We start from the raw sequence: 13,993 nt of genomic DNA, 5'->3' as shown, positions 1-13,993 counted from the left end.
TAGAGACGGGGTTTCACCATGTTGCCTAGGCTGGTCTTGAACTCCTGACCTCAAGTGATCCGCCCATCTCAGCCTCCCAAAGTGCCGAGATTACAAGCGTGAGCCACAGCGCCTGGCCTAATTTTTTGTTTAAAAAAATTGTGTTCCATTCCTCTGGCCTTCTGACAGCATGTGATTTCATATGCTCACTCTCACCTTTGCCAGCTAGATCTTGGGTGAGTTCCTTCCTGTTTTTGAGTTTCAGTTGCCTCATCTGCAGATCAAAATAGTAACGGCATCATGTAGGGGTTAAGGGCATGGGTTCTGGGTCCCAGGGCCCCGGGTCAAATCCCACTGGACCCATTCCTGGCTCTAGGAGGATCTCAGATAGGCAACTACTCCCTGAGCCTCAGTTTCTTTTTTTTATTTATTTATTTTTTTGAGACGGAGTCTCGCTCTGTCGCCCAGGCTGGAGTGCAGTGGCCGGATCTCAGCTCACTGCAAGCTCCGCCTCCTGGGTTTACACCATTCTCCTGCCTCAGCCTCCCGAGTAGCTGGGACTACAGGCGCCCGCCACCTTGCCTGTCTAGTTTTTTGTATTTTTAGTAGAGACGGGGTTTCACCGTGTTCGCCAGGATGGTCTCGATCTCCTGACCTCGTGATCCGCCCGTCTCGGCCTCCCAAAGTGCTGGGATTACAGGCTTGAGCCACCGCGCCCGGCCCTCAGTTTCTTTCTCTATCAGGTGGAATTAGTGATACCTGTATTCTGGTTGTCTGTTCTGGCATAACAAACCACCCCAAAACTTGGTGGCTTAAAACAACACTTGTTTATTATGCTCTTAAGTCTGGAATCTGGGCAGGGCTCAGCAGGGGCAGCTTGTCTCTCCGTGCAGGATCAGTTCAGGTGCCTCAAATAGGGCCAGGGGATTGACTTCCAAGAAGGCTCGCCCACATGGCCAGCAAGCTGGCTGGGGCTGCTGACCAGGGGCCGTGATTCCCCTCCATGGGACTGCTGAGTTTCCTCCCAGTGTGGCAGCTGGGTTCCATGAGGGAGTGTCCTATGATACAGAAAGTGGCAATATGTCGGCCTAGATGCAGACTCTGGCACAGGGTCACTTCCACGTCTTGGTCCCGCAGTCACAGAGCCTACTGAGATCCAAGGAGTGGGGACATAGACCTCATATCTTAACAGGAGGATCCTCAAATTTGCAGCCCTCTTTAAACTACATAATCTACTCCATGGAGTTTTGAAAGGTTAATTTATGTAGCACCCCTATAACCACACCTGCTATGCAAAAAATGCTGAATGTATATTATCACCAGTATTAGTCGGGGCGTGGTGGCTCATGCCTGTAATCTCAGTACTTTGGGAAGCCAAGGTGGGTGGATCACTTGAGGTCAGGAACTCATGATAAGCCTGGCCAACATGGTGAAACCCCATCTCTACTAAAAATAACAAAAATTAGCCAGGTGTGGTGGTGCGTGCCTGTACTCCCAGCTGTTCCAGAGGCTGAGATGGGAGAATCACTGGAACCCGGGAGATGGAGCCTGCAGTGAGCTGAGGCACTCAGGGTGACAGAACGAGACTCCGTCTCAAAAAATACATATATTACCAATATTACTACTGGTGAGAACTGGGCCAAGGTAAGCTTAGAGGACTGGGAGCTGAGCAGACGCCCTAAGCTCAGCATAGGATGGTGGGAAAAGTTATCAGAAGGAGTCAACAGTCTGACCATCCTGGTCCCAAGTCCAGCTTCTCCCTCTGGCTGTGCAACCTCCTGCAGGTCCCTTGACCTCTCTGAGCCTAAGTCCCCTGGCCTGCAAAGTGAGTATAATGACACTCAGCTCATAGGGTGTTTAGAAGGGTTCAGCCTGATAATGCATAGGAAACATTTAGCATAGTTCCTGGCTCAAACTAAGTGGTAATTATTATGGTTCTTAATAAGGTGAGACCTGAAGGACAAGTTGTGGTTTAGCCAGGCTGGAGGGAGGTGGAGAGTGTGAGAGCATTCCAGGTAGAGGACTGCAAGGTGAGATGGGCAGACAGGATGTTCAAGTGCTGGAGTGGGGGGGGGGGGGGGCGTGCATGAGTTTGCTGTGAAGCTTGGATGTCTCCAGAGGGCGCTGGGGAGCCAGGGGAGGGCTGTGAGTAGGGGAAGGCAGGTTCAGCTCTGGGTGTAGAAGGACCCTGGCAGGAGACTGGGCAGAGGAGGGAGACGAGGCAGGAAGAGAAGACAGGGCCTGGCCAGTGAGAACTAGGGTGAGGAGGGTTGGACTCAGATTGACAGTGGTGACGGGGAGGGAGGAGGTTGGGAATGTTTCCCAGCATTTGCGAAGATGGTGAAGCCATCCCGGAGGTGTGAGGAAGTTTGGGTTAGAGGAAAGATTCTGAGTTTAGCGGGACACAGGCCATGTGAGGGCCTCGGGGATGCAGAAATGCAGCTCTGGTCTCAGGATAGAGGCCCTGGCAGGAGATAGCACCTGGAGACTTGGTTCTGAGAGAGCCGTGGGAGGGTTTGGAGCAGAGGAGGAGCAGAGTCAGGTGTATCTGAGGCTGCAGGCAAGACAGAGTGGAAGGGGCCAGGAGGCTGGGGAGGAGGAAGCCTGTTCTGAAGCTGTGGCCATCAGAGGTGGGGCTGTCGGAAAGGTCACCTCACCCTCCTCCAGGAAGTCTTCCTGGCTTTGTCCCACAAACTTGCTACCACATTTTTAGCTGGGAATGTTTTCTCCATCTTCCCCCTGGGGGTGGGGAGGGCAGGGATCAGGCTGGGCCTCCCTGCAGATGGGACCAGCTGATGAAGAGAGTGGGGTGGGGTGGGCAGCTCAGCCACCACATCGGGGTTGGGGATCCTGGCCCCTCCCTCTGGGTCTGGCTCCCTTCCCCTCCCAGGAAGCTAAGCTACCAGTCCTGTTGGACTCGTCTGACCCAGGAGGGATGGGTGCAGTCCTGGGTCTCTCTCCAGTGTCGTTTCAGTGAGGCCAGCACCATGGACACCCCACAGGCTCTGCCACTCTTCCTACTCCTGGGTAAGTTCCCTGCTCAGTCCCCTCCCCTCTAGTCCCCCTGAGCAGCCTCCCCCAACGCTTTCCCCTCTTCTCTGCAGCCTCCTTGGTAGGGGTCCTCACCCTCAGAGCCTCTTCTGGACTTCAGCAAACCAACTTCTCCTCTGCCTTCTCTTCGGACTCAAAGAGCTCTTCCCAGGGGCTGGGTGCAGAAGTTCCCTCCATCAAACCTCCCAGCTGGAAACTTCCGGATCAGTCCCTGGATTCAAAAGGCTCTGCTGGAATCTCTGATTCCAGCTGGTTTCCTGAGGCCCTGAATTCCAACAACATGTCTGGGTCCTTCTGGTCAAATGTTTCTGCTGAGGGCCAAGATTTGAGCCCGGTTTCCTCCTTCTCTGAAACCCCTAGTTCTGAAGTATTTCCTGATATTTCGGACCCTCAAGTTCCTGCCAAAGACCCCAAGCCTTCCTTCTCTGTTAAGACCCCAGCTTCAAACATTTCTACTCAAGTCTCCAACACCAAACTCTCTGTTGAGGTCCCAGATTCAAAATTCTCTCCTGATGATATGGATCTTCAACTCTCTGCCCAGAGCCCTGAATCCAAATTCTCTGCAGAGACCCACTCAGCCGCAAGCTTCCCCCAGCAGCTGGGGGGCCCACTCGCTGTGCTGGTGGGAACTACCATCCGGCTCCCCCTGGTCCCAGTCCCCAGCCCTGGGTCCCCCACCCCTCTGGTGGTCTGGCGCCGGGGCTCTAAGGTGCTGGCAACTGGAGGCCTGGGGCCAGGGGCACCTCTGATCAGCCTGGACCCTGCTCACCGAGACCGCCTGCGATTTGACCAGGCCCGGGGGGTTCTGGAGCTCGCCTCTGCCCAGCTGGACGATGCAGGGGTCTACACGGCTGAGGTCATCCGGGCAGGGGTCCCCCAGCAGACTCGCGAGTTCACGGTGGGTGTGTATGGTAAGTGGGCCCTGGCGTCAGGAGTGCAGGCGGCAGGGGCTGCTCTGCTCTGCCAGGCTTTGGGCAAGTCACGGTGCTGTGGGGTCCCTGGATGGCAGAAGAGGGCTTCTGGGTTGAGGAAAGGAGGAAAAGAGCTAGCGGTCAAGGCAGGGGTGTTTGAGCAATGTTGGACCTGGGATGGAGACTCTTGGGGGCCTGCACTCCCAGGTCTGAGGGAGGAGGAGGAGGCTGGGAGCCTCTTCTGTCGAACTCCTGGGTCCCGGAGAGAAGGGGTCTGGGGGCTCAAACTCATGGGTTTATGAGAGGAGAGGGATGGGGGCCGGGACTCCAGGGGCTTAGAGGGAGCAGCGGCTGGGGCTCCCTCTAAGGGGACCAAAGATGGGCTCCAGGACTGGGTCCTGAGCCCGCTCTCCCTCTCCCAGAGCCCCTACCCCAGCTGTCGGTTCAGCCCAAGGCTCCAGAGACAGAGGAGGGGGCGGCCGAGCTCCGGCTGCGCTGCCTGGGGTGGGGACCCGGTAGCGGGGAGCTGAGCTGGAGCAGGGACGGACGCGCCCTGGAGGCGTCGGAATCCGAGGGAGCCGAGCCGCCCCGTATCCGCTCAGAGGGCGATCAGCTGCTCATCGCGCGCCCTGTGCGCAGCGACCACGCCCGGTACACTTGCCGCGTCCGCAGCCCCTTCGGCCGCAGGGAGGCTGCCGCCGACGTCAGCGTCTTCTGTGAGTTGGGGGGGGTACCTCGGGTCGGGGACAGGGGGTCCTTGGGGAGAAGCGGGCTGGGGGCCCAGTCTCCGGGAGTCCCAGCGGAGTCCCAGGTGACCCTGACACTTGCAGTCCCGACCCCTCCTCCCTCCAGACGGCCCGGACCCGCCGATCATCACCGTCTCCTCGGACCGCGACGCCACGCCTGCCCGCTTTGTCACCGCGGGCAGCAACGTGACCTTGCGCTGCGCTGCCGCCTCGCGGCCGCCCGCCGACATCGCGTGGAGCCTAGCGGACCCAGCCGAGGCCGCGGTGCCCGCGGGGCCGCGCCTCCTGCTGCCCACGGTCGGGCCGGGCCACGCAGGCACCTACGCCTGCCTGGCAGCGAACCGACGAACCAGCCGCCGCCGCCGCTCGCTGCTCAACCTCACTGTGGCGGGTGAGAGGCCGGGCCGAGAGTCGGGGAATGCCTGAGGGGCGGGGCCAGAACAGGGGCGGGACTAGGTGAAAGGGGCGGGGCCAGCAAGGAGGCGCAGCATACCGGTGGGTGGGGCAGGGCCAGCGGGAAAGCTGGATCACCAAGTAGGAGCTGGTATTCCCGAGGTGGGGCGGGGCCAGCGCGGGGGGACGGAGATACCTAGGCTAAGGGGCGGGGCCAGCGAGGAGGAGCCCGATACCGGAGGGTGGGGCGGGGCCAGCGGGAAAACTGCATCACCAAGGAGCTGGTATACCCGTGGTGGGGCGGGGCCAGCGCGGAGGGGCCGAGACACCTAGGATAAGAGGCGGGGCCAGAAAGAGGACAAGGGAAGGAGCCAAATGGAGTGGCAGGGATGACCAGGACTGACGGGCCGGCCCAGTACTGAGAAGGCGGACATTCCGGGGCATGGAACACTCTCAACAAAGTCGACAGCGGAGTTAAATGGCAAAGAGTGGGAGTTAGAAAGGGAAAGAACTAAGTTGCTTGGGCGGGTAAGTGGGATCAGCAAACGGAGAAGGTACCTGGGAAGGGGGCGGAGTCACCAGGGAAAGGGGCGAGGTCATTTGGAAAGCGGGCAGAATTATCTTAGAAAGGGGATGGGGTCCGCAAGGAAGGGCGGAGATATCTGGGAAAAGGGGAGGCTTCTCGGAGGCCAATCCAGGAGGGGGCGAAGTAACCTGGCAGAAGTGGTGGAGCTGGAAAGGAAGGGGATGAGTTACGTTTGGGAAGAGAAATATCATTGTGTGAAGATGCAGTTTTCTTAAGAAAGTTGGGCAGTCATCAGGGCTGCCGGCTACCCACTTAGCGGGGAAGTTGGGAACGAGATCTCAGGAAAAGTGGGGAGTGTGAGCGCCTTTGGAGCGGGGCTAGGGAAGAAGGGAGTTACTGCGCAGAGAGGCGGGGCTGGAGAAGAAATGAGAGAGGGACTACATCTTCATTCTCTGCCTTCTCTCCGCAGACCTGCCCCCCGGGGCCCCACAGTGCTCAGTTGAAGGAGGTCCCGGGGACCGCAGCCTCCGCTTCCGCTGCTCGTGGCCCGGCGGGGTCCCTGCCGCCTCCCTGCAGTTCCAGGGTCTCCCCGAAGGCATCCGTGCGGGGCCAGTGTCCTCTGTGCTGCTGGCGGCCGTCCCCGCCCACCCCCGGCTCAGCGGCGTCCCCATCACCTGCCTTGCTCGCCACCTGGTGGCCACGCGTACCTGCACAGTCACGGCGGGTGAGACGGCGCGGGGCTTTTTTGTTGTTTCTCGAGGAGGAGGGAGACTTTTTCTTTGGTCCTTCGAAAATTCTGAAGGGGTTTGGGGTACGTCCTTAGTCCAAGAAAGAGGCAGGACTTCACTGTCTTCAAACTAGAAAAGGGACAAAGATTTCCCTATACCTCATGGTGAGGGCGTGCAGGGATGGGGGTATTTTTCTGGACACAGGAAGAAGGCCATCACTTTCCCACGTGTTCAGAGAGATAAAGCAGTGATGTTTTAAAGAGTAACGAGGTCGGGCGCAGTAATCGCAGCACTTTGGTAGTTGGGAGCGGAAGGATTGCTTGGGCCTAGGAGTTCAAGACCAGCTGGGCAGTGTGGCAAGACCCAGTCTTATAATTATTATTGCTACATAATAATAATAATTATTATTATTATTATAAAGAAGAATGAATAGCTGAGAATAATATGAGTTTCCCAGTACAGGGCCTACTTCTATGGTATGTGTTCAATAAGTGTTTGATGAGGAAATCAGATAATAAATGAATGAATGAATGAGCGAATGAGTGAGTAAACTGCCAGTTCTTTCTCAGGTGGCCAAAGCGCCGGGGCTTACCACCATCTGATTTAAAGTAGGGCATAGGACCTGTTCTTTGAATCCAAGGTAAGGTCTTGACTTTCTTAACTGGGCTTCTCCCACCTGCAGAGGCCCCCCGAGAGGTGCTGCTGCATCCGCTGGTGGCAGAGACACGGTTGGGGGAGGCAGAGGTGGCACTGGAGGCCTCTGGTTGTCCCCCACCCTCTCGGGCATCCTGGGCCCGGGAAGGGCGTCCCCTGGCTCCAGGAGGCGGGAGTCGCCTGCGGCTCAGTCAAGATGGGCGGAAGCTCCACATCGGCAACTTCAGCCTGGATTGGGACCTGGGAAATTACTCTGTGCTATGCAGTGGGGCGTTGGGAGCTGGCGGTGACCAGATCACCCTCATTGGTGAGCCACATTATTTCAGAAAGCCCGCAAGTCCAGGCCCCCAGCCCCTCCAGCCCTCAGACCCGGAAGTTCAGGCCCCAGACCTCTCCTTCCTCAGACCTAGGATCCAGGCCCCCAGCCCCTCCTCCCTGGAGTCCATGCCCCAGCCCCTCCTCCCTCAGACCCAGGAGTCCAGGCCCCAGCTCCTCCTCCCTCAGACCCAGGAGTCCAGGCCCCAGCCCCTCCTTCCTCAGACCCAGGAGCCCAGCCCCCTAGCCCCCTTCCCTCTCCCCTCTAGCACCCAAGAATCTAGCCTCCCCTACATCCCTCTAGGACCCTCCATATCCTCGTGGAGGCTTCAGAGAGCCAGAGATGCAGCCGTGCTGACTTGGGATGTGGAGCGCGGGGCCCTAATCAGCAGTTTTGAGATCCAGGCATGGCCAGATGGGCCTGATCTGGGCAGGACTTCCACCTACAAGGACTGGGTCTCCCTGCTCATCCTGGGGCCTCAGGAGCGGTCAGCTGTGGTGCCCCTTCCACCTCGGAATCCAGGGATCTGGACCTTTCGGATCCTGCCCATCCTGGGAGGCCAACCAGGGACTCCATCACAAAGCCGGGTCTACCAGGCCGGTGAGTTGGGGCTGTCTGAGTAGACCTTCTCAGTCTGTTGTGCCAGATCCTCCCTCTCTCCCTGTTTTAGTTTCCCGGGGCCTGCCCTAACAAAGTACCATGAACTGCATGGCTTGAAACAACAGGAATTGGCCGGGCGCCGTGGCTCATGCCTGTAATCCCAGCTCTCAGGGAGGCAGAGGCGGGAGGATAGCTTGAGCCCAGGAGTTCGAGACCTGCCTGGGTAATATAGCGAGACCCCATTCTCCACAAAAAGGGGAAAAAAAAAAAAAAAAAGAAACAACAGGAATTTCTTCTCTCACAGATCTGGAGGTCAGAAGTCTACAATCAAGGTGTTGAGAGGGTCCTACTCCCTCTGAGACCCTGTGTAGAGTCCTCCTTTGTCTCTTCCTAGCTCCTGGTGGTGGCTGTTTCATCCTTGGCATTCCTTGGCTTGCAGCTGTGTCACTCCAACCTCTGCCTCCAGCTTCCCACAGCCTTCTCCCTGTGTGTGTCTCTGTCATCTTCTTCTTCTTTTTTTTTTTTTTTTGAGATGGAGTTTCACTCTTGTTGCCCTGGCTGGAGTGCAATGGTATGATCTCAGCTCGCTACAACCTCCACCTCCCGGATTCAAGTGATTCTCCTGCCTCAGCCTCCTGGGTAGCTAGGATTACAGGCATGTGCCATGACGCCCAGCTAATTTTTGTATTACTAGTAGAGATGGGTTTCACCACGTTGGTCAGGCTGGTCTCAAACTCCCGACCTCAGGTGACCCATACACCTTGGCCTCCCAAAGTGCTGGGATTAGAGGCGTGAGCCACGGCACCTGGCTTCTGTCCTCTTCTTTTAAGGACACCAGTTATATTGGATTAGGGTTCACCCTAATGACCTCATATTGACTTGGTTACATCTTCAGAGAACTTATTCCAAAATAAAGTCACACTCACGGGAACAGGGGTTAAGACTTTAAGATATGTTTTTCTTTTGGGGTGGGCACAATTCAGTTGATAACATTCTTCCATTGGAGTGTCTCAGGATTTAGTCCGCACTCCCCAAAGTGATCATGTTCACGCTCATGGCCTTCAATAACATTAATACTCAGATGACTCCCAAATGTCCTATCCTGGACCCTGACTTGTCTCTTGAAAAGGATGCTCCCTACTTAAGATCTTCACTATTTTTTGGCGGGGTGGGGTGGGGTGGTGGGACAGAGTAGAGTACAGTGGCATGATCTCAGCTCACTGGAATCTCCACCTCCTGGGTTCAAGTGATGCTCCTACCTCAGCCTCCCGAGTAGCTGAGATTACAGATGTGAGCCACCATGCCCAGCTAATTTTTTTTGAATTTTTAGTAGAGACAGGGTTTTGCCATGTTGGCCAGACTGGTCTTGAGCTCCTGACCTCAAGTGATCTGCCTGCCTGGGTCTCCCAAAGTGCTGGGATTACAGGTGTGAGCCACTGAGCCCAGCCAAGATCTTCACTTTGGATGTCCAATTAGCATCCCAAATGTCATACGCCCAAAACAGATCTTTTGGTGTTTTCCCTCAAAACTGCATCCCCCAACCCTCCAGTCTTCCCCATACTCATGAATGTCACTACTCACAGGCCGCATCACCCCTGACATCCTAATTGCCAGCAAGTTCGGTCCATTTTCCTTCTAAAATATTTTCCATCTTCACCCCAAGGCTCTGGTCAAACACAGCATCCTTTCTTGCCTGGACTGCAACAGCTGTTTATTTGGTATCTTTATACTCCCTCTTGCTCTCAGATCATGCATTCTCCATGTAGAAGCCAGAGTTATGCAAATCAGATCATGAGGCTGCCCTACATAAAAGCCTTCCATTAATTTCTGCGGGACCCCTTTAGGATCTGGTTCCTGGAAACGTTTTCTACTTCACCCTCCACCTCCAGCTCTCTCCTTCCGTATCCTCCACCCATGCTGGCCTTCGTTGAACAGAGAAAGCTCTTTCCTAGTTCTGGACCTTTGCGTTTTCTGTTCCCTCCTCTTGGAACACCCTTTCCCCGGGTTTAGTATGACTGCTTCTGGTCTTTATTCTTCAAGTCTCTGTTCAAATGTTACTTCCTCAGGGACCTTAGCTCACCACTGTTTCTAAATGTCACATCCTTTCCCATTATTCCTTTTTTGTTTTTTCTTTGTTTGTTTTCTTTTTTTGAGACAAGGTCTCACTTTGTTGCCCAGGCTGGAGTACAGTGGCACGATCTGGGCTCACTGCAGCCTCAACTTCCCCAGACTCAGGTGATCTCCTTACCTCAGTCTCCTGAGTAGCTGGGACTACAGGCCCAGCCACCGCACCTGACTAGTTTTTCTAAGTTTTGTAGAGACAGGGTCTCGCTATGTTGGCCAGGCTGGTCTCCAACTCCTGGACTCAAGTGATTGCCCACCTTGACCTCCCAAAGTGTTGGGAATCACAGGTGTGAGCCACCACACCTGACCCTCATTATCTCTATCACATAACTTTTTCTTTCTCGGGACAATCTGTGATTATGTTATGTATTGCTCATTTATTTCTGACTTCTCTCCTAGAATTAAGCCCACAAGGGTAGGCATCTTTCCTGTTTGGCCCACCAGTGAATCCTCACTACCTGTCCGAGAGCCAGGCACACCACAGTAACTGTTAAATGAGTTGAGAGTGCTAGGGTCCCACATTCCTGGGTTCTGGGAGGGGAGGGACAGTGGGGACTGGACTCCTGGGTCCCAGCACAAAGTTAGGGGGCTTAGGAAACTTGGGTCCAACCTTGGTTCCTGTTCCCCTTCTCTTTCTTCTCTTTGTCTCTTCCAGGCCCCACATTGAGCCACGGGGCCATTGCCGGCATCGTCCTGGGCTCCCTACTGGGCCTGGCGCTGCTAGCCGTACTTCTCCTCCTTTGCATATGCTGCCTGTGCCGCTTTCGTGGTGAGCAAGGGGACTGGGGAAGGGGCAAACATGGCCAACCGGGAAGGACCCTAGAAAGAGGCCGGTGGAAGACCTGACTGAGCCAATCAGCACCATCATAGGTCATCCATCCTGCCAATCAGCATAAGGCTCCGCCTCTCAGACCAGCTTCCCTTGCTATTGGCTGGGTTGGCATGTTGGGGCAACTAATCAGGTGTTCCTGCTTCTCTTCCTCCTCTCAATCAGGAAAGACTCCTGAGAAAAAGAAGCATCCTTCTACCTTGGTCCCCGTGGCCACCCCCTCAGAAAAGAAGATGCACAGTGTGACCCCAGTGGAGATTTCATGGCCTCTGGACCTCAAAGTCCCGCTGGAGGACCACAGCTCAACTAGGGCCTACCAAGTGAGTGTGGGTGCCCTCATTTCCTCCTGGAATCCGGGTGGAACTTCTTGTATTATAGTCAGGGAGATGAGAGGGTCCCAATTATCTAACTCCAGTTTTACTTGTTAGTTTACAGTCTGTTTAACTTTATCCTTTTTAAAAATGCATCAAGGTTGAACAAAGCTTTCCGCCTCACTTTGATGTATATTAAAATAAGAGTGAATTCCAGTTTCACTTACAAAGGAAGATGAGATAGGATCTCTCTCTTTTTTTTTTTTTTTGAGACAGAGTCTCACTCTATTGTCCAGGCTGGAGTGCAGTGGCGCCATCTTGACTCACTGCAGCCTCTGCCTCCTGGGTTCAAGCGATTTTCCTGCCTCAGCCAACTGAGTAGCTGGGATTACAGGCATGAGCCACCATGCCTGACTAATTTGTGTATTTTTGGTAGAGACGGGGTTTCACCGTGTTAGGCAGGCTAGTTCCGAACTCCTAACCTCAAGTGATCCGCCCACCTCAGCCTCCCAAAGTGCTGGGGTTACAGGCATGAGCCACTATGCCTGGCCCCTCCTTTTTTCTTTTCCATAAAAATTGAGCAAGACCCATTTTTCTCTATGAAGCGGTGTGGAATTTCCTCGTTTCCCCATAAAAGAGGGGTTGTTGTGACCCGGCATGGTACCTCATGCCTGTAATCCCAGCACTTCGAGACGTTGAGGAGAAAGAATCGCTTGAGCCCAGGAGTTCGATACCAGCTTGGGCAACATAGGGATACCCCATAGCCCAGGAGTTCGATACCCGCTTGGGCAACATAGGGATACCCCATAGCCCAGGAGTTCGATACCAGCTTGGGCAACATAGGGATACCCCATCTCTACAAAAAATTTTAAAATTAGTCTGGCATAGTGGCATGTGCCTGTAGTCCCAGCTACTAGGGAGGCTGAAGTGGGAGGATTGCTTGGGCTTGGGAGGTCGAGGCTTCAGTGAGCTCTAACGGTACCACTGCACTCCAGCCTGGATGACAGAGCAAGACCCGGTTTAAAAAAAAAAAACTGGGTTGGGTTGTTGGCTGGCTTCATTCCATCGATAGCCAGACATTTTTTTTTCCCCTCTCCAAGTGGAGGGTTCCCAGATAATCTCTAAAAAGTTCAAGCAAGAGCTGGAAAAAGTTCAGTGGGTGAGTCATGTCACATCCAGGGTACTACTGAGTTCTCCCCGCACCCCACCTCTCTCTTCCAGGCCACAGACCCCAGTCCAGTTGTCTCTGTAGGTGGAAGCTCAAAGACTGTTCGGGCAGCCACACAGGTGTGATCAGAGCCAGTGGCCTGCCCTGCACAGGGCATTTTGGGCCAGAACTTCCTATTTCACTCCAGCAGCAGGCAGGGCCTGCTATGACTGAGGGTTGGACCCTGAAAGTGGGACTTTCTGTCTCCCTCTCTTGCTGCAGAAGAAGAGTCTTCCTGTATTTGTGCAAGTAAGGAGATGTGACTTCTTGGCTGGGAAACTCCTGCTGATATAACTGTGTGGTTTGCACAACCTCCAAGCCTCTGCAGCAGACAGGCAGGGCTTGCTGTGTTGCTCTGAGCTAGAGAGGGAGCTTGGCCATGCTCTCTGAAAGGTCCCCCTACATTCACTTTGCCACATGTAGACCGCACCCCATCCAGCTCCCAGCATCTTCATCTTAAAACAGATCAGATCATGTCCCTCTTCTCTTTAAACACTTCTATGGCCTGTGCATTTCCCTTCAGATATTATCCAAACTCCTCGTCGTGACCTTCAAAAATCTTGTGGTCTGGCCTCTGTTGGCCTCCCTGACCTCCCCTCCCAATTCTTTCTCTGCCCTGTGACCCCAGTATCACAGGCTGTCTCTCAGCCACAATTTATTTTGCCCCTAGAGTTTGCTCTGCTGGTAACACTTCTTTTTCCCGTATGTCATTCATTTCTCAAGTCTAAGAGTAACAATTGCTATCTTAGACGACCATTCCCCTACCCCTCCCTTAGTCTTGGGTTAAGTCCCAGAATCCTTGAATTTGCCGTTTCTGAAACATAAATATGTAATTACTTGTGTGGCCTGAGACTCTCTGTCTAAACTAAGGGCTTTACGAAAGCAGAGACCACATCATTATCTCAGCACTTAACCCAGAGCCTGGCACACAGCAGGCAATCAATAAATATTTGTTGACTGATCAAATGTTTTGGTGCCGGTGAAGAGCTGGGCTTGCTGCTGCTGTCTTCAGCATAAGTCTTGCTTTTTCGGCTGGGTTTCTAATTGAGAATTTAGAGAGTGCCTTGCTGAGGATTCTTTGGACTGCAAGTAACAAAATAAAATGGTGGCAGGAAATATGAAGGTGGCTGGTTTCAGGCTGGCTCAGCAGCTCAGTGATGCCATTAAAGACATGGGCCCTTTGCATCCATCTGCTCTGCCACCCTCAGTGGGTTGCACATTGACACTAAGCATGTTGCCTCATGTAGCAAGATGGTTGCTGCAGCTCCAGTCATCGCATCTTCATACAACTGTGTCCAAAGATAAAAGGAAGGGGACAGAACTTCCTCCCTATACATCTTCCCCACCCCCTACCTCCCTCTATCACTGCCTTCTTCCCTCTCATGAGGTGGGAGGGAAGCTTTCCTGGAAACCTACAAGCAAATTTCCATTTATGTCTTTTTGGCCCAAACTGGCCACTTAGTTACAAAGGAGGCTGAGAAACCAAATATCTAGCCTGTGTCATAACAGGTGGATCTTCCAGCAAAGAAGAAAGGGGAACCAAACAAATGTGGGTAACCAGCATCTGTCTCAGGGAAGGAAAGCATGTGAGAGAACTTCTGGTTCATGATTGGGGGTA

The 13,993-nt window shown here is 54.2% G+C and overlaps 1 protein-coding gene and 1 long non-coding RNA gene across 3 annotated transcripts; one reads left to right on the top strand and one right to left on the bottom strand.

Annotated features, from left to right (window-relative positions):
* Positions 1-794: 794 nt before the first annotated feature.
* Positions 795-4,910, bottom strand: LOC117091673. Its single transcript, XR_004440498.1, has 4 exons — positions 4,805-4,910; positions 3,800-4,028; positions 3,106-3,241; positions 795-1,037 (listed from the first exon to the last, which is right to left on the bottom strand). It is a non-coding gene; the product is annotated as an uncharacterized LOC117091673 (long non-coding RNA).
* On the top strand, positions 1,493-13,497 carry VSIG10L (V-set and immunoglobulin domain containing 10 like). 2 transcript variants are annotated; one of them, XM_033224286.1, is made up of 10 exons: positions 1,493-3,006; positions 3,084-3,941; positions 4,364-4,657; positions 4,794-5,078; positions 6,076-6,330; positions 7,017-7,295; positions 7,608-7,904; positions 10,684-10,797; positions 11,023-11,177; positions 12,390-13,497. In XM_033224286.1, exons 1-10 carry the CDS (start codon positions 2,775-2,777, stop codon positions 12,459-12,461), a joined length of 2,841 nt encoding a protein of 946 aa, XP_033080177.1. In that variant the 5' UTR covers positions 1,493-2,774; the 3' UTR covers positions 12,462-13,497. The 2 variants fall into 2 exon arrangements, with proteins under 2 accessions (XP_033080177.1, XP_033080178.1); XM_033224287.1 differs by lacking the exon at positions 10,684-10,797 and having other exon boundaries at positions 12,390-13,486.
* The last annotated feature ends 496 nt before the right edge of the window (positions 13,498-13,993 follow it).

Source organism: Trachypithecus francoisi, unplaced genomic scaffold (assembly GCF_009764315.1).
Source record: "Trachypithecus francoisi isolate TF-2019V2 unplaced genomic scaffold, Tfra_2.0 Lachesis_group12, whole genome shotgun sequence".
Classification (NCBI taxonomy): domain Eukaryota; kingdom Metazoa; phylum Chordata; class Mammalia; order Primates; family Cercopithecidae; genus Trachypithecus; species Trachypithecus francoisi.
The sequence above is the reverse complement of the archived record's forward strand: the minus strand, read 5'-3'. Positions and strand labels throughout refer to the sequence as shown.